The sequence below is a fragment of the Drosophila hydei genome, unplaced genomic scaffold (genome assembly GCF_003285905.1).
Source record: "Drosophila hydei strain 15085-1641.00,03,60 unplaced genomic scaffold, DhydRS2 tig00000063-arrow-pilon, whole genome shotgun sequence".
NCBI lineage: Eukaryota > Metazoa > Arthropoda > Insecta > Diptera > Drosophilidae > Drosophila > Drosophila hydei.
The window spans coordinates 3,710,396-3,732,296 of record NW_022045657.1 but is presented as its reverse complement, the minus strand read 5'-3'; the positions used below and the strand labels follow the sequence as shown (position 1 = coordinate 3,732,296).

Here is a 21,901-nt window from a genome sequence, read left to right as displayed (position 1 = left end):
TTGGTAAGGCGGAGCCGAAGGCATTCATCATTAAATATTTACACTTTCATAAATGTGTGAGTGCATTCAGGTTGTTAAATATTTTATGATGATTCCGACTTTGTAGACACTCAAAGAGACAAAGCGCACGAGCAGAAAGAGCACCAATGCCAACGAAGCACCCGAAATAAAAATAGAAAATGTATAATCTGAGTATGTTCTACTAGTAAATAAGGCGAATAGCGTGAAAAGCCATGCAAGCGTGAAAATCGTAGTTAAAAGCTTGCAAGACACTGCCAATCTGTTTTCCTTTTCCATTACAGGTGTTTTCTCTTATTTATCTTTATATTGTCTCCGCTTACAGCTTAAATTCGGTGCTCTGAAGCAGTTAAAGTGCCCGCAAGTCCACTGTCCTCAGGACTCGTAATTGTAATTGTTGTGCGGTTAGCGAACATCAAATAATCTGAGTGGACATGGGTCCATAATGCGCTCAAAAAGCTGTCCCTTTTTCCTCTGCAAATTAATGCCACGAGTTTACTGAACCAGAACATTTAATGGATGGCCGCACTGACAATGCGGGGTCATAGCTCAAAAATGAAACAGTTTCAAATTATGAATTTATATATCAGGCCTTTTATAAAAAATAAATTAAATATTAAAAAATTTAAAGAAAAAATCATAATATTTGAAAGTCATATTCAAATATATTTTATTCATCAGTAAGCAGAAATGGTAATAACTTTTCGTATTCATTCATTCATTTCTCACCTCAGCTCATTATGCCGGTGTTCATGCTGAGGAGCTTACAGGTGATTGAAAGTAAAACAAATTTAAATGCAATTAATAAAAAATAAATAATTTATGTAAAGCGCTGGGTTAATTGCTTGACTACTTTCGATAAATAAATTCTGATTTAATCAAGTGAAACAAGTGCGCATAAATAATTTTCCATTATAGTTTTATTTATCCAGTGGGTCTGGTACACGCCAACAAATGGATTTCAATGTAATTCAATAAAGTGGAGCTGGGGCAGCTCACTGAATATGTGTTTGGTTTCGAATAAGTGAGTAGTATCAAACATTTATCCCTCTGATGCCCAATCTACAAAGTGATTTTAAAGAAACAATTACGATTATATAAGCATCAGCTAATGATATTTTTCTGGGTTTTTCTGTACAGCAATTACTTACAGAATATTTCTTTATATAGAATGTGATACTTGAAGAATGGCATTCATAACTACATAGACAAATGCATTACTAATGATACACACACGGGCGAAGTGAAACATTTAGCTGAATGCATATTAATTATTGGCCATTTGGCTCATTAAATGTTGCAGTCATTAAATGCATTATAAGTTTCATTTGGCTGATCGGACAGTTAGCACCCTCAGTTGAACGGCCTGCCGACCGTAAAGTAATTTCTCATTTTTAATGTCTGCAGTGCTATTAATTATACCCGTGCAATTATAGTCGCAGCCCATACACAGAGAATTTTCGACAAATTTCGAAGCCGGCAGAAAATAACAAATACAAATGTTAACTAAATACGCGCAATAATTTACAACTCACACACACAAGCACACACACTGGTGTTTATGAAGATGTGTATTGTCACATGTGTTAATTCAGATATACACGCCACAAAATACAACGAGCGGTGCACACACAGGAAAAGTAGGGCGCGCGACGCCCACAATGCGTCAAATGTGGCGTATATGTAATATACAATTAAACACACATTGTGGCAGGACCCTGGCCAACTCAAATAACAACACATACACACGCAGGGAGACAGAGAGAGAGAAAGGGAGAGGCAGAGCGAGACAGTGAGAGTAGTGGCATAAACTGTTCTGTATGCTGGGGTTTTTGTTTTGTCTTTTTTCGTGTTATCCTTTTATTGAGGGGATGAGACAAGGAGGATACTTGGGCGGGACTTGAGCGCGCTCGTGCGTTCGCCTAATTGAATGTAAGCAAACCAATATAAAACTGCGCTAAAAGGCAACATTAAGCAGCGGGACCAACACGTCTCATTGGCAAATTACCGCATAGTATTGCCTACACAGAGCCTGGCTTTATCCTTCAGCCGACGATACATCTGCCGCTACAGCGAAATCGTTTCCCAAGACATTGCCATTGCGAAATTGCGCAATAAAATTGCATTGTCTTTATTTTTAGTTTCAGTTCCATGCCGACCCATATAATGTTAATGTTCAGCTTAGCACACACCCACACACACGCGTAACATCTCTTTGTATGCGTGTTGTCTAGAGAAAGTTAAATGAAAATTTCATGGCTACTCTCAGTCCCATCTCAGCCTCCTCAGACTACAGTCACTGCTAATCAATTCTAAATCTGAGGAAGCTCCACCTCGTCTTTACGTGCATTTCACTTGAAGCTTATGGTTAATAAAATCAAGTTATTAGGATTATTATAAATTTATTATAATTAAAATTTTCTCAAGTGATTTTTAAGCATAGTCGAAAGAAATATTAATATTTAGGCATATAGTGGAAAAAATTGTGTTTATAAATTATTTATTACTTAAATATATTTTCGCTAAGCAATACACAAAAATATCTAATTACCTTCAATTTTTATAAAACAAATTCAAAAATTAAATAAATGAAATATATAAATAAATGAAAATCAAAACATTTTTTGAAATAACAATTTATATTAATAAAAAAATTTTTTAAATATAAGAAAATTCATTGCACGAAAACTTAAAAATATTTCTTAGCATTTAGTTAAAATTTTTAAGAATAAATAAGTTAAAGTTAAGTTAAAAATATAAATATATAAAAATCAAAATATATATTTTTTTGATAACAATTTTATATTTAAAAAATTTATTTTTAATTTTGAAAAACGTTCGGAGTTTATTTGTAAGAAAATTGATTAGTTAACGTATGTAGAACAGACGCCAAATAGCTTTACAACTTTTTCACATTTCCCGAAAATGTAGTTTTTTAAATAATAATAAAAAAAATAATATTACACAAACTTTAATTTAAAATGAATTTTGGTTATGAAACCTAAAACTTTAATAAACAACTAAAATACTTCTGGAAACTCCGCAAATAAAGCATTTAATAAATCCTCACAAAATATTGAAATTTAATTCATATTGTTCAGACTAATTGTAATGCACGCATCAAGCAACTCAGTGAATATTGTAACTTTATTTAATGGGTTTCAACCACATAAACCGACAAAACTTTTGTGAATTAGCAAAAGAGTAAAAAACTTTGTAACCACAAATTATATTCAAAACTTTTCACTAACATATTAAAGTGCTGCCCCACATTTCAATAGAGAGCAGAGTCAACTTCAAAGAACTTAATTATAATCGAGATTGAAACTCACTCAGTTAACAATTAGCATCAAATGCGAAAACGTCAAATTTCAAATTGCAATTAAAATTTCACTCGCGCAATGAGCGACAGTTTATTAATTTTCAATAATATGCCAAACGTTGTGTTAATTATGCATTTTAGGAGCCACTTAAAATTTTATGCACTTCTTTATTAGTATCTGTGTGTTTGCGTTTATTTTGTATTATTTATTCAGAGATGGCTTGGGGCGTTTCGATCGCTGATGTTGATAATATGCAAATGGCACAACAAGTCGGCAGCGACTGATTTGAAACTTTCAGAATTCGAATTCACTGCGACGAGTGCAACGAAACACGAAGCGAACAGAAACGAGCGGCGAACGAGTATGAGGACTCAGACACGGACACGGACATGGACACTGTGAAGCAGCGCCTCGTCCCCAAACTGGTGTCTTCCGCTGCATCTGCGACTGCTGCGAGCTGCGTTCGTTGCGAAACTGTTTTTGGTTTCTTTGCTTTCATTTGCTCTTTTTTGTCTTCGCAGCACTTTGTGGTTCGCTGTTGACTTCCTGCGCACAAGTTCGAGTTGCACATCGGTTCGGCTTGGGTTTGGGGTGGTAAACACAACATGCGTGCTGTACACATGGCAACCGCTGTTGCCTGCCGCTTGGGGCACGGCAAAGATGACGTAAGTGTTCTAGCAAACGCCACTTGTTGGCATGTTGTTGCTGTTGTAGCTCTTGTAACTGTTGTTACTGCTGTGGTATCTGTATGTAGCTGCAGCAAAAGTGTTGCAAACTTTCCATGCTGGCAAGTTGGCTTAATAAAAAAGTAAAGTTTGGTCAAATACATAAGTGTGACTCAATTTGCCATAACTTTTTTCAGCTTATCAACTTTTCAGTTTCCCAACAACTTGATACGGTAAAGTTATTTTCTCAAGTTCCAAAATATACAGGGCTTTGTTATATTATTTAATCGACAATGTTTAACAGCCATTTTAAATATAATTTAAATTCGTATACATTTATTTTGTATTATTTTGTTTGTTTAAAATACAAATAATCTGTTAAATTTATTTTGAAAAAATGTTATAAATAAAAATACTCTAAGTTAATATATTTAGAATATATTTAGAAGTATTCCTAATAAGAGCATTTGCTTGTGTTATTATATATAGAATATTTTCTATATAAAACCTATATTCTCTTAAAATACTTCCCCTCGATTTACACGAACGTCATGCAAAGCTGTTAGCCATTCATAAGTCAATGTATAATTCATCGACAGCTCTATCCAAGACAAAACGCAATATATCTTCTACACGTGGCGCTCCTCAAAGGCCAAAGAACCAACCAAATCGAACCTGAACGAACACAATACAACACTTAACCAACTGAATCCTTTTGCAACTAGTTGGACGACTACGGACGAACATGTTCGAAGTCGGAAATGCGTTTTGTGGCTAGACGCAACACTCACGCCGGCTTGAGTATAGGCAGTGTGACCAGATAAGAACAAAGCAAAACCACAGTTAGATAACGAATCAGATTTCACAATAATTAGATAGTTTACCGCTGGTTAAGCTGCAGCAGGCAAAGATGCACCCGCATTGTATAACATTCCAATTAGCAACCAATTTAATAGAATATACAAGTTAAAATTCGTCGTTAGGTAAAGGTCATCTGGATGTGATTAGCAGCATCTTTAGCAATTAGTGGTTTTTGATTTCAATATGCCTGTTGCTTAGTGCACAGAGAAGGAGCAAGAGAATAAGGAGTTGGGTCAAACACCTCTCCGCTGTGCTATATCAAGTTACGCCGCAGCACATGAAGTTATTAACCTCAACGAGAGCTACAAAGGAGAAGACTGCAAAAAAGAAGCTGTATGCAATGAATATATATCAAAAAGCAGATTTCAAAAGTAAGGCAGTTCTATTGATTTGACGAATTGGAACAACCACAAATGTGAAACTCAGGAAACTACAGTTCTCGCATCTCGAACGACAATAACTGAAAGTAACTCAAGATCAAAGGATGATTATTACACTGATCAATGGACACGGCGGCCGGACGAACCGAAAAATATTATCTCTGCTTCCGATCTGTCTGACAAATTATTTTTATACATTTTTTTTTTCAGCTTCCTGACAAACGGCAGGAAGAGTCAATTACACTGGGGAGCTGCATCTTCGGGCAGACCGGAGACCGAGAGCAACAGATGTGCCCGGTCGAGATCATTAGCCATCTCAAATTACGCCAGACAGCTCAGCACCTCTATATTCTTATAACCAGAAAAAGTTTTCTTTTTCTTTTTCATTTTTATTCTTATCCCAGAGAGAATTAAATTATAGGATGCCGTGGGTGGCAAAGACTATGTGCTTTGTTGCAGGTGCTGCAGGATATCAAATACCTGTCCAAACAAAGCGCTAGACAAACAGAATATATATAAATACATATACATATACATATAATATATATGTATATATATATATATATATATTATATGTATATATATAATATATATATAATATATATATATATATATATTATATATACATACATATATATATATATATATATATATTATATATACATACATATATATATACATACATATATATATATATATATATATATGTATGTATACATTTTGATATAGTTCTGGAAGAAGAGAACACAAAATGTAAAGCACTATTTCTATTTCTATAGAATTCATTTATATGTGTATGACTGTAGAAGGAAGTTGTTGCCAACTGAAACAAAGGAAATTTGTGTTAACAATGCTCGAAACTTGTACAAATTAAGACGCGATTTGTATGCTAGATCCGAGTGTCTTTAAAACACATTTTAACACTAAGCAGACCTGTGCAATGCGTATATATATATTATACTGATTTATCTATATGCGATTAAATTAAATGAAATATTAATATATGTTATTTAGAATGAAGTTGTCCTCATATATATGTGTTTATGTTTCTTTTTATTTATAAATATATATCTATATCTATATGTGAGTATGTATAAGATATGCAGCTTCCATACACTACAGGCAGAGGAAGCCTACTCTACACCAGGTGTTTTAGCTTTGACTTTTTACTTTAACTTTTACTCTTTTAAAGATTGTATTTCTTTCCCTCTCTCTCTCTCTCTCTCTCTCTCTCTCTCTCTCTCACTCTCTCTCTCTCACTCTCTCTCTTGCTCCCTATATTTCTCTCTGAACTCCAATTTATGTTTCTTGTTATTGCTTTTTATTATTAAAAATATAAGTTAGAGCTTCTAGTTGCATATTAGTAAAATCCCACAGTCAATTCTAGCCCAAACGGCTTTCTGGTGTTATACAAACTGCTTCTTGGCGAAATAGGCAAATAGGCTATGGGGCAACTACGTCAAAGACGGACAGCGCACGCGCTGCTAGCCTAATTTGCGATGCGACGCAGGTGCTACGACGACAATTCGCCGAAATTATGCAGGGTATGTGACTAAATAGACTGGGAGTTCAGGTGGTAAGAGCAGAATTGGGCGTGCGAACCGCGCTTCGCACACCTGTTAAGCATGGCAATTGTGGGGCATCGATGACGGTGCTCGAAGAGCTTAATGTTGCGTGAATGGGCTGACAATTAGTTAACAGTGGGTGCCAACGGTTGGTGGACTACGTGCGACGCTGGCCGTTGGCCATACCGGAAGACCAACCAGCAACCATCCGCAAATCCACACAGCCCTGCGCACCCAATTTGTCAGGAAGTGTTTGCCCTTTATTCTGTCTGTTTTTTGTTTTTGTTGTTAATTTCATGGGTTCAGCGTCCAGTTTTTGCACTTGAAACCCAAATTGCGCAATTCCCAAAATAACTGCGCACCCAACTCAAATGCGCGCCGACTCAATATTAGCTGGGTTATTTTGTATATTTTTGGGTGGTGGCGACTGCGAAAGTACCGCTAAGCGCGGCCCCCCAACCTACGCAAGTGGGTTGCGAAACCCGCCCGTGATGTCACCTGTGATGCGTCGCTGTATTTTTGATTACGGGTTTTTGTGCCATAAATATGCATCTGATTGAATATTTAAATCATTTAAATTAACTCCACAGGTGCTTCAGGTGATGACGTCGTCAAGCCATAGGGAAATAAATCTGCTTTACAGCTGGTTTATGAATTGAAAATCCAACTGTGATACGCTAAGGAAAATTAGCTAAGTGCATAATTTGTTGTTAATTATTTACACTATTCCAAAAATAATTGAGAGCTGATATTTATTTTAAGAAAAAAAACGTGATTTGACATAGGTTTGTAACTTATTTTAACAACTTATTATATTTATATACACTTGAAAAAACTGCATTATATAAACATTTACATATGTATGCATTTGAGCTCATACTTATTCCAACGGTTAAAGACCGTTAAAATATAAATTTAGCAAGCCGAAGCGTTACAAAGAAGCGAATTAACTTTTAATGAGTTACGCAAATAGCTTTGCATGAATGGTAATTGAAAATCTCGCCAGTTTCAAATGAAACATCAAACGAAATGCAACAATTATTACCGCTCTTATTGGTTGTTATATGCTTTTGTTTATCGGAAAGCAAAGTGTATAAAAATGAAATTTCAAAAAACCAAGAGATTCAATCGCGTCAGTGGAATGGAGAAATACATAAAACAGAAAACGGCTTTGGCGGTTGGTTGCTACGAATCACAAGTGGTTCTAAGGCTGAATTCATCTGCTGCGGCTCCTACATTTCGCCTCTATTGGTGTTAAGCTCTGCCTCCTGCTTGTTTCCGATTCGCTACCACCTGGATGAGGCAAGCGTGGCAACCACGGCCAATTCGGAAGAAGATGATGTCCACATCTCGGCGATAACTAGTATTTATACACCAGAGGATTTCATAATGGATAAGACCTATATGGACATAGCGGCTGTCAGACTGCAATATCCGTTGGGAGGCCTAATGACCGAGTTTATCAGATTTTCCCACACTATGCCCGCATCTGACTTATTTTATCATACCTTTGGCTGGGGCTTTGACTTCATGATTTCGGAAGAAGCGCCGAGAATGGCAGATGTGCTATTGTTAAAACAAAGCGAATGTCAGAGTAGCTTTACCGCCAATTTTCTATCAAACACAGTAATGTGCGCGAAACTTCCACGGGAAACATTTAACTGTATATATGATGGCGGAAGCCCTGTCGTATTAGCCGATAAACTCATTGGCGTCGCCTCGATAGGCTCCACATGTCGGAATACCACAATTCCTGGCGTTTATACAAGCATTGCCATGGTATATGAGTTCATAACTGAAACTTTAGAACATAACAGAAATTCTAAAAAGGGTATTTAAAAGCCATTATCTGATGAGCTACAGCAAACAGCATCTATTTTATGCTAACATTCTTGCATACCAATAAATAAATAATGATTTTCATCAAATATCGATGTGGGCTTGCTATTTAATTTATAAGCCAATCTGTAGAGCAGGCTAACCACAATCCACTTAAACATTTTAACATCGGAAGCGATAGTCTTCCCAGTAAGTCACGTATCTAAAAGGCATAGCGTATAACCTTGGTAGATTGATTGCGAGAAAAATTCCACTGTCACAATCAGTTCCACCTTATGAATTAAATTGTGATAATTTGATTAATACTTGCAATTTGTAGAACTGAAACTTATATTTCAGTCAATACCATTCATCATATTGTGAGAGTTCAGTACATTATCAAAATGGATCAACGATGGCTGCTGCTTCTGATTGTCTGGCTGCCAACAATTTTGTGCAAAATATACAGAACCAACATCATGAGAAAAACGAAAATTAAGGACCGCTTGTGGGGGGGTGTGGGCCAAAATACGGACAACTATCAAGGTGGATTTTTGGTACAAATTAAAAATGCCATAGATCAATCGTTTTCGTGTGGTGGTTCATACCTCGCACCATTAATTGTGCTGACATCCGCCAATTGCGTAACACCGTTCCGTTACCAAACTTATGCATCTTACGCGATAACAACTGCCAATTTAGAAGAAGAGGAAAACACCCATTCCCTGGTAACTATGATATTCATTCCGGAAGACTTTCAGTACATGCATACGACTGATGACCTTGCGGTAGTAAAATTAAACAGACCGTTAGAAGGCTTATTGACTGAGTTCATAGGTATTGCCAAACAAGCGCCTGAAGGTAACATAACTTTGAGCACATTAGGCTGGGGCCATAGCAAAATGATGTATCAACAGGCTTCGGAAGACCCTCTATTAGTGAATTTGACGCATATAGACTATGAAAGTTGTCTTGATCGCCTCGGTAAGAACAAATACTTTTTGTCAGAAACATCAGCTTGTGCACTGGAGCCAAAGAGTATGTATGAATGCATCTACGATGGCGGCTGTCCTGTAATTTTTGAGGATAAGCTCGTTGGAATCATATCCATTGGCTTTTCTTGTAGGAATACATCGAATCCCGCAATATATACGAACTTGGTTCTACTTAGAGAATACCTTAAAATAACTATAATCAACTCATACTATTTGAGCAATAGAGTCCGCGGAAAAACGATGAACACATTAATGTTCGTAAAAACAGATAACGGCTTCAAAAGATACAAACCACTCAAAAAACGTCGCCCGAAAAAAAAACCCCGGAAACATGCAAAAAATTCCAAATGGGAAAAACATCAGCGACAGTAAATCCGAACCTTATTTTCAAAGTTATGTATAAAAAAATAGTTATCCTGTAAACTATGAAAAAAAAAAAACAGAAATTAAATCAACTAAAGAAATACAATCAAACAGAAATATTCCAAGATATCCAGTACTCATGTCATCAATAAGTCACTTCTAGCATAAATATAAATTTAATGATTTAAATTTAAATGAAAATATTTCGAAATTTACAATCTCATAATGATATCTAAATGTGAGATTATGCAAAAGTCGAAGTGTTAACTATTTGAAAAATGTATCGGAATATTAAAAAAATAAGACTATTTACAAGAGAACACAAAAATTAAAAATTGTTATCCAATAAATACCATTATTTCACTTAATGTAAAATACTTCACATTAATACAAGAATTTTGCATATGTTTGTAAATAGTAAATACAATAAATTGAATATAGAACTTAAATTGCCTTTTACATGTGAATGACTGCGGGTAAGTTAACTGATAGGCGAGCTAGTATATCGACGGCCCACCACCTTATAACGACACAGCTGTTGCTGTTGCCTTCGATAACTTTTGCAATTCGTCGTGTGTCGCCGTTCTACATTTTCTAAATCTATGCGTTAATTAGTTCTACATTAAGCGTAAAAAACTTATTTTATAATTATTTCGAGTTTAGTAACAACCCAGATATTGAATACTTAGTGAATGTTAATGATTTTGTAGCTGTTATGTTACTTAACATTAGTGTTTGGCAAACACACAAACTGTGGCTCAAAAGCGGCAGCACCCACATAAAATTGCGGCCACGGGACTGACGAAAAACTACAAAATACAGAAGCACGCGAGCCTGCCCTGCAAACACACACATACGCAATACAAACCATGGCACAATTGAAGAAACTACACATGGCCGACAGAATAGAAAGTCTGGAGAAGCTGACTAAAATTCCAGATGTGCGTAACAAGAGCATGAAAATGTAAGTGGACCCCAAACGTCATGCCCCGCACCGCTCACGCTTCTACAGCGGGAAGAATATGAGCAACTGAAATATTTTCTGCTGATGTCAACAGGAATAAATGAGTAAATTTAATCCCATTGCAGTTTACTAAACACGGCTCGTAAGCTGTACTTGACCGCTGAGGATTATTGCCGGGAGGGAGATCAAGAATTGGCCTATATCAACTATATGAAGTATTTCAACATGCTGTCGGTCATACGCGACAAATCTGATTACAATCAACACAAACTGACGGTGCGACAAGTGCTCGGCGACACGGAGTCAAATCGGCGTATAATGGACACACTGGAGCTCATTAGCAAATCGCTTAGTACACGCTATGAACAGCTACTGCTGCCAACGAGCATGAATGGCGGGGATTCAATTAGTTTGCCGTCGCCAGCACTGGAACCAATTAGCGAGACTAGGTCATTGGCCAAAATGACTTCGACATATGCCCAATTGGGTGTTATTAGCTGTGAGGCACTCTTCCAACGTATGCAGCTGAAATCTGTGCTGGTCATGGATTGTCGCAGCAGCTCCGATTATGACAACTCCCATTTGACCTACTATTGTGCATTTAATGTGCCCGAAGAGCTGATAACGCCCGGGTATGTCTCGATTGCTTCAGGATTGCGTAATCTGTACTTAATGTCAAAATTCTTATTCGTACAGCATGTCGGCGGGTAAACTACAAGCGCGCCTAAGCAGCAGCGCCAAAGCTGCGTGGGCATCGCGATCTGTTAAGGAGTCGGTTGTGCTGATGGACTGGAACACCAAAGATGCTCAACCTGCGACCAATTCAGCAATATATACTCTGTTGGACATACTGAAAAATGTATGTAAACTTTCCCAGGGTAGTAAATGCTACTATCCTGGGTCATATGGCTATCTGTAGATACTATTGGATATAGAGTCTTCTATTGTTACATTTCACTTATATCTTACAGATATTTGATATACCTATTTGATATACCTATACAATGTTCCTTTAGGATCAACTCTAACTTATAGAAACTAATTATTGAAAAGAAATGTATTTTTTATTGACATCAAAGTTATATATTCAATAACCCCCTGTTAGAAAATGTTTTTTTTTTTATTATAATTTTAATAAGCTAAAAGAAATTAATTACAAATTTTTCAGTTATGTATAAGTTATTATAGTAATATAATAGTAATAATCCTATTTATTTTTACAGTGGGATCCAGATGTTACTTATCGCTCGCCCATACAAATTTTGGAGGGTGGCTACGAGTTTTTCATCATGATGTATCCGACGCATTGTACCAATCCAAGCGTCCAAGCGCCGCAGCAGAACAACAATGACATCGAAACGATTGATGACATCGAATATCCATCCATAAATGATATAACAATGAAGGAGGATATTATGAATGCGCCCAATGTGAAGCACAAGCAAAGACCCAGCATTAATCGTGCCAATAAACCAGCTGCCGTGCGCACCTACGATCAAAGTCCACCAAATCAGCAGCAGCAACAGCAGCCGCTTGAGCCACTGGAAAATCCTATCAATGAGATCATACGCGATCAGACGGTGTTGCTGCAGCGGGCACATCATAACGATATGCTACTTGACACGGCGGCCAAGAAGTGGCAAAGCATATTCGAGCTAAAGCAATTGCATGCCGAAGGCGCAGTCCTAAGCAATCATGAGCAAGAGGTGCTCTACAATATATTGCAGCTGGAAAGCAAAGCGGAGGACTATGTGAGTGTCTAACACAACATTATTTTGTAGTTACTAATTGATCCTAAAAATGTATAGAAAATGGAAAACAATCGACTACGTGATGAGCTGAATCGTTATAAAGAGCAAAATACACTGAAATATTTGCAAAATGATGACGAGGCAACCAGACGCATTGAATCGAAGATACAGGAACGTCAGCAGCTGGACGAACAGCACGAACGGGACCGTCTCGAGCGTGAACAACAACTGTCAATTGCACGCGCAGCCAAAAAGCATTATAAGCCACCAGCAGAACCCATTATAGCCCGGCCACCCACGCCCTCAGACGACACATCGAATAGTACAAGCAGCGAGCTACAGCATTCGATTGCATACGATGAGCCAACAAGCCGACCCGTCTATGATCGGTCGACGAAACCGCAGAGCCGCAACGTGGAGACGACAGCCCCACGAGTCCGTGATTTCTCGCCTGTGCTTGGGCACAATGTGGTGAGTGGTTGTACCGATGGCTATAAATAGCTCTTCGCCCAATCAATAAGCCGTCACGTTGCACGCCGCTCGAAACCGACGCTGCAGTATATTGCATTCAATTGGCTCAGTGTTTGCAACAAATCGCACAAATGATTTGTGTAGCGGGTGTTAAAATTCAGCTGCCACCCACTTACAACATTTATAGCTCCATATTTCCGCTGAGACGCGTAAAACAAGCAGCATAACATATATTGCCAGAACTAACAAATACTTTTGCTTTATTCGTATAGGGTCGCGGCTTAACGGGTCTCAAGAATCTGGGCAATACTTGCTATATGAACAGCATACTGCAGTGTCTGAGCAATACGCCGCAGCTAATGGAGTTCTGCATATCAGACAAATACAAGAACCATATATGCCGACGTAACAAAACGAATGGACAGGTCATCGAAGAGGTGGCCGCGCTTATCAAAGAGCTGTGGAACGGACAATATAAATGCGTGGCCAGTCGAGATTTACGAGTAAGAAAAAGTGTTAAAATCACAAGTATTTTTTATGGTATTAATCAAAATTTTCGTATTTTTGCAGTACGTTGTGGGGCAGTATCAGAAGATCTTTCGCGGCGTTGATCAACAGGATTCCCATGAATTTTTAACCATACTCATGGACTGGCTGCATTCCGATTTGCAGACGTTGCGTGTACCGCGACAGCGAGATGTTATCAGTGCCTCAGAGAAAGCGTGGCTGCAGTTTACCAAATCGCAGGAGAGTCTAATACTGCATTTATTTTATGGTCAGATCAAGAGCACCGTCAAGTGTGTAACCTGCACCAAAGAGTCAGCCACATACGAGTGTTTTTCGAATCTCAGCCTGGAACTACCGGCAAATGCAAATCTGTGCTACCTCAATCAGTGCATGGACATGTACTTCAGTGGCGAGAAAATTCATGGCTGGAATTGTCCCAACTGTAAAACGAAACGGGATGCCATCAAGAAATTGGACATTTCCAAGTTGCCGCCAGTGTTGGTTGTGCATTTAAAGCGGTGAGAAGCATCTTTGTGTATCAGCATAAAAATGTTCTTGAACTGTATGTATTATTTCTATCCCTAACAGTTTCTATGCGGACCCCAGCAACACGGGCTCATATATTAAGAAGCAAAACTATTTACAATTTCCGCTGGATAATCTGGAAATGAAACCGTATATAGCACGTGCCGAATCGCGTGCCGTTACGCCCAAAACATACCAACTGTATGCCGTGTCCAATCACTACGGCACTATGGAGGGTGGACATTATACAGCATTCTGCAAGAGCGCCAACTATGGACGTTGGTATAAGTTCGATGATCAAGTTGTTTCACCGCTTGACGCATCGAATGTCGTCTCGAGCGCAGCGTATATATTATTTTATACCTGGCTGCCACCTATGCAGCTCTCAATATCATAGTCCACAAGTGAAACATTATTTTTTTGCTCCCCTTTCAAATTTATTTATATATTTTCTGTCTGTTATTAGATTTTCTCCGCTTTTAAGATCTAGTCGCTTCACCAATTTACAGCAAACTGTTGCTTATTTAAATTAATGCTTGTTTGTTGTTGTTTAATTTTGGACGTGTATTTATAATTTAAAAAAGAACATTACCATTACCAGCTAATATTTGGGTAAATACTTATATATAATATAAATATATATATATATACATATATTTACATATATATCTATATACTTTTATTTTATTAGCATAAAAAACTACTCAAAATGTTGAAGTATTTGTATGGATTTATGAAGGAATTTAAGTGCATTATAAACAGAGCAACGTTATATAGTTTAAAATATTTTACACATATTTTTAAACCAAATAAACGAAATACAATTTCTATTGACACCTTTTTTAATTTAAACTAAAGTGAACGTTTCTATAATTGGCTACTGTCACTCGAACTTTCACTACGTGCAGTTCGTTAAGTTGTCAGTATTCAAAAATACCCGCTCAGTTAACGATATTTAATAAAGAAACTTGCTTATGGTATCCCTCGATTCGTATCGATAACATGTTGACATTTATCGTTGCATTTAAGCACCTCTAAATTCCACGTATTAGAATTATTTGTAGCAAGTTCAGTGTTTTAATATTTAAAACACTATGCCAAGCGTTTTATAAATATATTATTTATTTTCTAAGTATAAAGTTGGAAAACAGAGAAGTGTTAGCAAAGCGGTCCGTTGCGATGAATATACCAGAACATAGCCGTTTTGCCATTTACGCCTTGGGCATATTTATCAGCTACTTTCTGTATGGAATTGTTCAAGAGAAACTAACACGGGGCCGGTACGGTGACCAGTTGCAACCAGATGGAAACACAGGTGAACGCTTCACATATACACTGGCCTTAGTCTGGGTACAATGTGTCTGCAATTATCTATTTGCCAAAGGTAAGTCGCATTCGTTGAAGCTAAGTCCACGTAAGAATTACTTTTTCCTTCAGGCATGCTCACTGTAAGGCCTCAGAAGGAGGACACTACACACACAGGATATTATGCGGCCAGTTCGCTGACCTATTTGTTGGCCATGGTCTCAACAAACATGGCGCTACGCTGGGTGCCATATCCTACAGCCGTGGTGGGCAAGTCCGCGAAGCCGATTCCAGTTATGATTCTGGGCGTACTAATTGGACGTAAATCGTATAGCTGGACGAGATATGCCTGTGTGCTGACCATTGTGCTGGGCGTCATATTGTTCATGTACAAAGAGAGCAAAATCTCCAATCTGCCGACAGAGACAACAGGCTTGGGTGAACTGCTACTCTTTCTCAGCTTATCTATGGATGGGCTGACGGGAGCTATTCAGGAGCGAATGCGTGATGCAAGTGCGCCATCGGGACAGCAAATGATGTTGTCCATGAATTTCTGGAGCACCCTCATGCTCGGCGTGGCCATGCTTGTAACAGGTAACCAGAGGGCAAAGAGCTGCTTATTTAAGATTTTCATTGATAATTCATTTTTAATCATTGGACAGGTGAGGGCGTGGAGTTCATACAATTTGCATTGCGTCACTCGGAGGTCTGCATACATTTGTTCATGATCGCGTTTTGCGGCGCTTTAGGCCAGTTATTTATCTTCTTGATGGTTGCTAGTTTTGGACCGCTGGCCTGTTCGGTGGTCACAACTACACGGAAATTCTTTACCGTCCTCTGCTCCGTTTTGCTATTTGGCAACGTTTTGATCGCTCGTCAATGGTTTGGCGCTCTTTTGGTGTTTGCTGCTCTTTTTACGGACATGTTGTATGGAAAGAAGCAGAATACCGCTACAAACAAGAAGTCACCGCCTGGCGATGGCAAGCTGAAAGAGGAACAAAAAAAACTGACTTCATAGAATTTACTATAAATAATGGCTTTATTTTTGTCATGCAATACAAATCACCTATAATTTTAAATTAGCATGTGCTGAAACACGTACAAAAGTAAAAGTTGTATTAAGTAGTTGACAAAAAAAGCATTCCAAATCAATTTAAATTAAATACATCTAATTTGAAAACTTAAGGTTGTCTGATATATTTAAATAAAGCAAAATAGTATTCATTTGAATTTTTGCGTAAGTTTTAACGTTGCCACTGAGTTGCACTTTACATTGCAACTGGCATCGATACATCGTTACTTTAGTATCGATTTGCCGCCACGTGTTATCGAGGCGGCTTCGACCAAGTGACGTTCGTTGCTGATGTCCGATTTTTTAAGTGTTTATGTTCGTTAGCTATGCGCGTTTACGGTCAACGCTCGCGGCTTGAATCCAATACATGATAACAGAGTGCTTAAATTTAAATTATTGCTCTACTCTAATGTACGTTCCTTTAGAGGCAAAACCGCGCGTGCCTTTGCAATTAAAAGGATTTATGAGCAAATTTTACTCAGAAAGCTAAAGTTACAAATGAATACAAGTGTTATATATGCAATCAAAAATGTGTGTCAAGAGTGCTAAAAAAAGTGTGTAAAAGTGTTTTAAATTAAAAAAGCTACAAAGAAATTTACACAAACAGTGTAAAGCAAATATAATATTTTCCTATTAGGTGAGTCGTTGCTATTGTTGTTGCAGCCAGCTGTTTGCTTGTATGTATGTGCGACAAGGGTCGCCGCGAAACGGTGTATATGCGTGTATAAGTATGCATGTGTGAGCCTAATTTTAGCAACAAAGTGAATCGAAAGTGATTGGCAGCAGACGATAAGCAGCGAAGCATTTTTAAAATATATTAAATTTGTCTGTGGCAAGTTTTTAGTATTTAGCTAACAGGATCTACGAGTAAAGCACATGCTGCCAGCGCATTATACAAACACCCTCACAACACTGGCACAGAGCCACCAACATACACATACACACGCACACACACAGCCAAACTCACACGTGAGTGACATTTGCGCGCTCGCTCTCACTCTCGACATACAAAAATGGTGGTTGGTACCGTTAATATTTGCCGGCTGCTGTCGTTGGTGCTTTTGCTGTTTTTGTTGCTTTTGGTTATGCGTGACGTAAACTTTTTCTAGCCATTTCTCGCAAATTGCCAAAATTTCTTTCTGTCTCGCACTGCATTATGTAAAATTATTTCATTTGTATGACCATCAACTATCTGCATACAAAAAATACTTATATATGTATAAATGCGATTATAGAACTGATTTAAGCTCAGACGTCGCGATCACAAAGCTCACAGATAGCAAAATAAAATAAAGAGCCATCAAAGCGCGTTGTGGCGGACCTTCTTATCGCGCTTCAATAAAATATATAATATATGCACATATATAGTACGTATACGTATAAAGAATCCAAAGCAAAACAAAGTCTCTCACTCTGCAGACACTCACACACACAGACGTGTATAGGATTGTTCTTGTATTTGTATTAAATGGTTTTTCACGCTGATAATTATGAACAAATAAATTAACAAAAACCGAATACAAACGCGAAAAAAGTTGTTAAAACAACAACAAAAAAACAAAACAAAATAACAATAATTAGCAATGCCAATCGTTCGATTTGCGTTGACTGTCTGTCCAAATGAATCTTTATATTGACATAGATAATTTTAAAATACGACTCTCAAATTAACAATCTTTAAATCATATGATGTCTCTTAGATTTTACTAATAAGTGTGCCAATTTGTTTATAAATTAACTAAAACTTCTTTTGAATAGCTTAAATGTTAATCATCTTAAAAACTTTTTAAGTTTAACTTTTCACAAGTTTAGTCTGTTTGATTTTTTTAGTAAAAAGATAATCAGTTTACTTAAATTAGATTACTGAATTTAAATTGTTAATACAAGTCATATCAGTTAAAACCTTATGCTCTTAATTTTTTTGAATAACATAAAACAGTTATTAGACTTAGAAGTGCTTAGAGTGTAGCCCGTTTCTAATTTTCGTTGTTGTGCTACACAAGTTAGCTCTGTTAACATCCTTGGCTGACGTTTAAAACGAGATGATATAAGAGAGATGATATTTTTCATTGAAAAGAAAATCATTACACCTGTGCACGTGCTCAATTTATTGCCAATAGACGCATTTGACATTTTGAATGAGAATTTGGAGTCAATCTTTCACTATATATAAACACAATTCTATATCATAAATATTTTTTCTTTGTGTATGCCTAAATGTCTGGCTGTTTTGCCAGATCTATGCATTTCTCTTTCGCATTTCTTGAACAGTAGCAACAGCCATTTGCATCATCAGTACCCTCCTCATATTTGCCACATTTTGCCTCCCACTTCCACTCGCCCGCCCACACCAATGATGTCATCAGCGGCTGGGTCACATGTTTGGACGCCAGCCCAAAGACTAAACTAAATAAACTGTTTCTGTGGTCGAAAAGATTTTCATTGCTGAAATGAAAATTTGCTAAAAATATAGCTTTCAGCATTTTTTGAGTTGTTGATGGATTGACGCTGTGCGAGTAAAGTTCCTAAATGCATATATACATCTTAGCTTTAGAACGTGAATTTTACACATTTACAATCCACGAATTAATTTGCCAAAAAATTTTAAGATTTGAAATGTATTACCAACGATTATATCTGGATACTTTCATATATATATATACTATTATTTAAAGAGTATGCATTTTAAAGTATTTTAAATCAAACGCAATATCTTTTTAAAATGTTCAACAGTTTATAAAATGTATTTATTTTTAAATCATCATTATGTCTTATCACCAACATTATGGCATGCTGCCACATTATCAAATTATTCTTACGTGTTTACAGACTTTTTGAAAATATATTGCGTATACGTCAATTGCAACAGCTGTTGTTCGCCTTGTATCTTTTGTCTATGTACCGTTGATTTCATTTCTTGCCAGTGCAGTCAAAATATCCTCAACTAAAAGACTCTCTCCGAAAGCAAAACATCAACACTGCAGAAATTTCTGGCGCTCTTTTTTGGACCGCAAGAACAAAGTGAAAAAAATTCATGCGCTCTTCCACTTTGCAAGCGCTCTCTTTGTCTATAATTTGTTTTTGTTTCAGCTGCAGTTATTTTTATCGTTTTGCTTTTGCTTTTTCTGCCTGCGCTTTTATGAATTAAACTTACAGATGTGCTGTTACGCTCTTACTCTGTGTTTCTCGTACCCATGTCTTCCTCGCGCTCTCACTTACGCTCTCCTGCCTTAGCTGTTATTGCATTTGGATTGTATTTGCTGTTTTATTTTCATTTCCACAAGTAAATGAACCCCAACTATGGCACGCGTTTGTCAACACACACACACACAATTTCTAGTTGCACTAACTCGCTCTCATTCTCTCTCCTTATCTTTCTCTCTTCCGCTCTACTCTCTGTCTGCCAATTAGTGCTCGAAGTTGCGGGCTGCGACTGCATTTTGCTTGTGACTCGTTTCGTTTCGCTTGGGCTTCGGTTTATTTTGGTGCTGCATTCTTTTTGGCCGCATTTTCGGCTGTTATTGTTGTTGTTACTGCTGTTTGTTTTTGGCCATGCCAATTTAAGTGTGTGTTTTTTTATTTTTGCTGGGCTGCTGCTCAGTTGCATAAAACAAAACGCGAAATCAAAAGTGCAATTCGGCTGCGACCGCCGCAAACATTAACCGAGCTTCGCCCCCATTCGATTTATATTTCTAGTTCAAAAATCAATAAATATAATAAAATAATTTCAACAAAATAAAAAATAATAATGCTACAATATACTATAGACATATATTCAATCCGCTATGGTCGTGTTTAATTAATTTGTGTTTGGTTGTGCGTGTTATGCAAACGTTTCGAATTGAAAATGAAACAAATTCGGATTCGTCTCGAAAGTGAACAACAACAACAGCAACAAAAGAAAGAAACAGTGAAAAGCGCGCAATTGTAACGAATAGTGTCTAAAGTAAAACAAGACAAAAACACATTAAAAATAATATATTCATAAATAAAATCAAATGAAAAAGTCTAGGAATTAATTCAATTACAAGAATAATTATTGAATTACTTAAATAATTTTTTAAAACATTTAATAATGTTTTAGTAAATATAAAATATATAAACAAATACTGGAAACATTTAAAAAAGCGTGAAAAGTTTTAATAATAAATTATTTGCCTTAGGTAATTAAAGACAACATAAATAAAACAACTAACTAACTAATTAAAGTAATTCATTATTGTTTTTATACAATTTACTTTTTTTCTTTTATTGAACAAAATTTATTTTCAGTTTAATCAATTAACTTTCATGTATTAAGCTGAATAATTTACTCTTTATCAACATCAGCTAATATTATTAAACCACATTTATTATTGTTTTATTAGAGTATTTTTGATATTTTATTAAATTTTTGCTCTGTTTTTCTCTGTCTCTTTCTGTGCCATTCTTTCCCTCTCCTCTCTCTTTCTCTCTCTCTCTCTCTCTCTGTCTGTCCTGCGTTCTTTGAAATAACACCAATTGAAACATTGTGAACATTTTAATTAAGCAAGTTTTATTTTAATTGTGACAAAACATTTTCACTGCGTCACATCTCGAATCTTGTTTATTAATTAGGCACATACATCATATATATATATATATATATATATATATATATATATATATATATATATTTATTTATATATAGATGACGCAGTGAAAATGTTATATATATATATATATATATTTCCTTCCTTATTTATATTTTGTGTTCTCTATTTTGTCTAAAGCTCAATTTAGTTTATGACTCACTACACACTTTTTAAGCGATAAACAATTCTTATGATAATTCGTAAAATGAGTGACAAGCTAAGTCAGAAATATTTAGTTATCAATTTATTTGTTTCACTAAACTGTAGGTGAGTTTGATTGAGCTTAGCAGCCGAGTGCTAATTGAATTCGATTTTGTATTTCAATTCTAATGAACCTTGTACAAATTATAAATACCCCAAATTTTTATAAAGTTGTTATACAATATGGCATTCTCTCTCCAGAAGCCTGCATATAAACAGTAGGGTAAGGTACCTGCTAGTCAGATACTTCACACTAGATCACTCTTACATTGTGAATCATAACGAAGTCTCTGAGTGACGAGTTGCTTAATTGATTGATGAACTTGCAGCTTGGTTTGGTTTTTGGGCTCTATTGAATTAATAAACACTATACTATAATAGTCTATGTAGTAGCGCTATGAACATTTATATACAACAATTATTTTACAAATTTTTTAGCCTGTATTTTCCACCAGATAACTCCAAAATTACATTTTTTATTTATGATAATATTTAAAAGACTTT

At 36.5% G+C, this 21,901-nt stretch overlaps 4 protein-coding genes across 5 annotated transcripts in view; 3 read left to right on the top strand and 1 right to left on the bottom strand.

The window, feature by feature from the left end:
* Nucleotides 1–3,365, bottom strand: part of LOC111600298 — a 47,815-nt gene extending 44,450 nt beyond the window's left edge. Inside the window, exon 1 of the mRNA XM_023316353.2 lies at nt 3,351–3,365. The gene's annotated coding sequence lies outside the window, so the exon portion shown is untranslated. The remainder of the gene's footprint in view (nt 1–3,350) is intronic.
* A 5,645-nt stretch (nt 3,366–9,010) lies between these two features.
* Nucleotides 9,011–10,147, top strand: LOC111600269 (seminase-like). Its single transcript, XM_023316317.2, has one exon. The coding sequence runs from the start codon at nt 9,035–9,037 to the stop codon at nt 9,995–9,997; it is 963 nt and encodes a 320-aa protein (XP_023172085.2). The 5' UTR covers nt 9,011–9,034; the 3' UTR covers nt 9,998–10,147.
* A 389-nt stretch (nt 10,148–10,536) lies between these two features.
* On the top strand, nt 10,537–14,774 carry LOC111600280 (ubiquitin carboxyl-terminal hydrolase 8). 2 transcript variants are annotated; one of them, XM_023316329.2, is made up of 8 exons: nt 10,537–10,952; nt 11,078–11,584; nt 11,649–11,811; nt 12,176–12,703; nt 12,761–13,174; nt 13,447–13,677; nt 13,745–14,199; nt 14,270–14,768. In XM_023316329.2, exons 1-8 carry the CDS (start codon nt 10,858–10,860, stop codon nt 14,601–14,603), a joined length of 2,727 nt encoding a protein of 908 aa, XP_023172097.2. In that variant the 5' UTR covers nt 10,537–10,857; the 3' UTR covers nt 14,604–14,768. The 2 variants fall into 2 exon arrangements, with proteins under 2 accessions (XP_023172097.2, XP_023172098.1); XM_023316330.1 differs by lacking the exons at nt 10,537–10,952; nt 11,078–11,584; nt 11,649–11,811; nt 12,176–12,703; nt 12,761–13,174 and adding an exon at nt 13,279–13,383 and having other exon boundaries at nt 14,270–14,774.
* Nucleotides 14,775–15,232: 458 nt separating this feature from the next.
* Nucleotides 15,233–16,634, top strand: LOC111600266 (solute carrier family 35 member B1 homolog). Its single transcript, XM_023316314.2, has 3 exons — nt 15,233–15,590; nt 15,644–16,105; nt 16,174–16,634. Exons 1-3 carry the CDS (start codon nt 15,386–15,388, stop codon nt 16,527–16,529), a joined length of 1,023 nt encoding a protein of 340 aa, XP_023172082.1. The 5' UTR covers nt 15,233–15,385; the 3' UTR covers nt 16,530–16,634.
* Nucleotides 16,635–21,901: the final 5,267 nt, after the last annotated feature.

Excerpts from the sequence above, each read along its gene's own strand:
- LOC111600269 (XM_023316317.2), top strand. The coding sequence starts at position 9,035 with ATGGATCAACGATGGCTGCTGCTTCTGATTGTCTGGCTGCCAACAATT.
- LOC111600280 (XM_023316329.2), top strand. The coding sequence starts at position 10,858 with ATGGCACAATTGAAGAAACTACACATGGCCGACAGAATAGAAAGTCTG. Across the intron at positions 12,704-12,760 it reads AAAGCAAAGCGGAGGACTAT|AAAATGGAAAACAATCGACT; the intron begins GTGAGTGTCTAA and ends AAAAATGTATAG. Across the intron at positions 13,678-13,744 it reads TGGCCAGTCGAGATTTACGA|TACGTTGTGGGGCAGTATCA; the intron begins GTAAGAAAAAGT and ends GTATTTTTGCAG.
- LOC111600266 (XM_023316314.2), top strand. The coding sequence starts at position 15,386 with ATGAATATACCAGAACATAGCCGTTTTGCCATTTACGCCTTGGGCATA. Across the intron at positions 15,591-15,643 it reads CAATTATCTATTTGCCAAAG|GCATGCTCACTGTAAGGCCT; the intron begins GTAAGTCGCATT and ends TTTTTCCTTCAG. Across the intron at positions 16,106-16,173 it reads CGTGGCCATGCTTGTAACAG|GTGAGGGCGTGGAGTTCATA; the intron begins GTAACCAGAGGG and ends ATCATTGGACAG.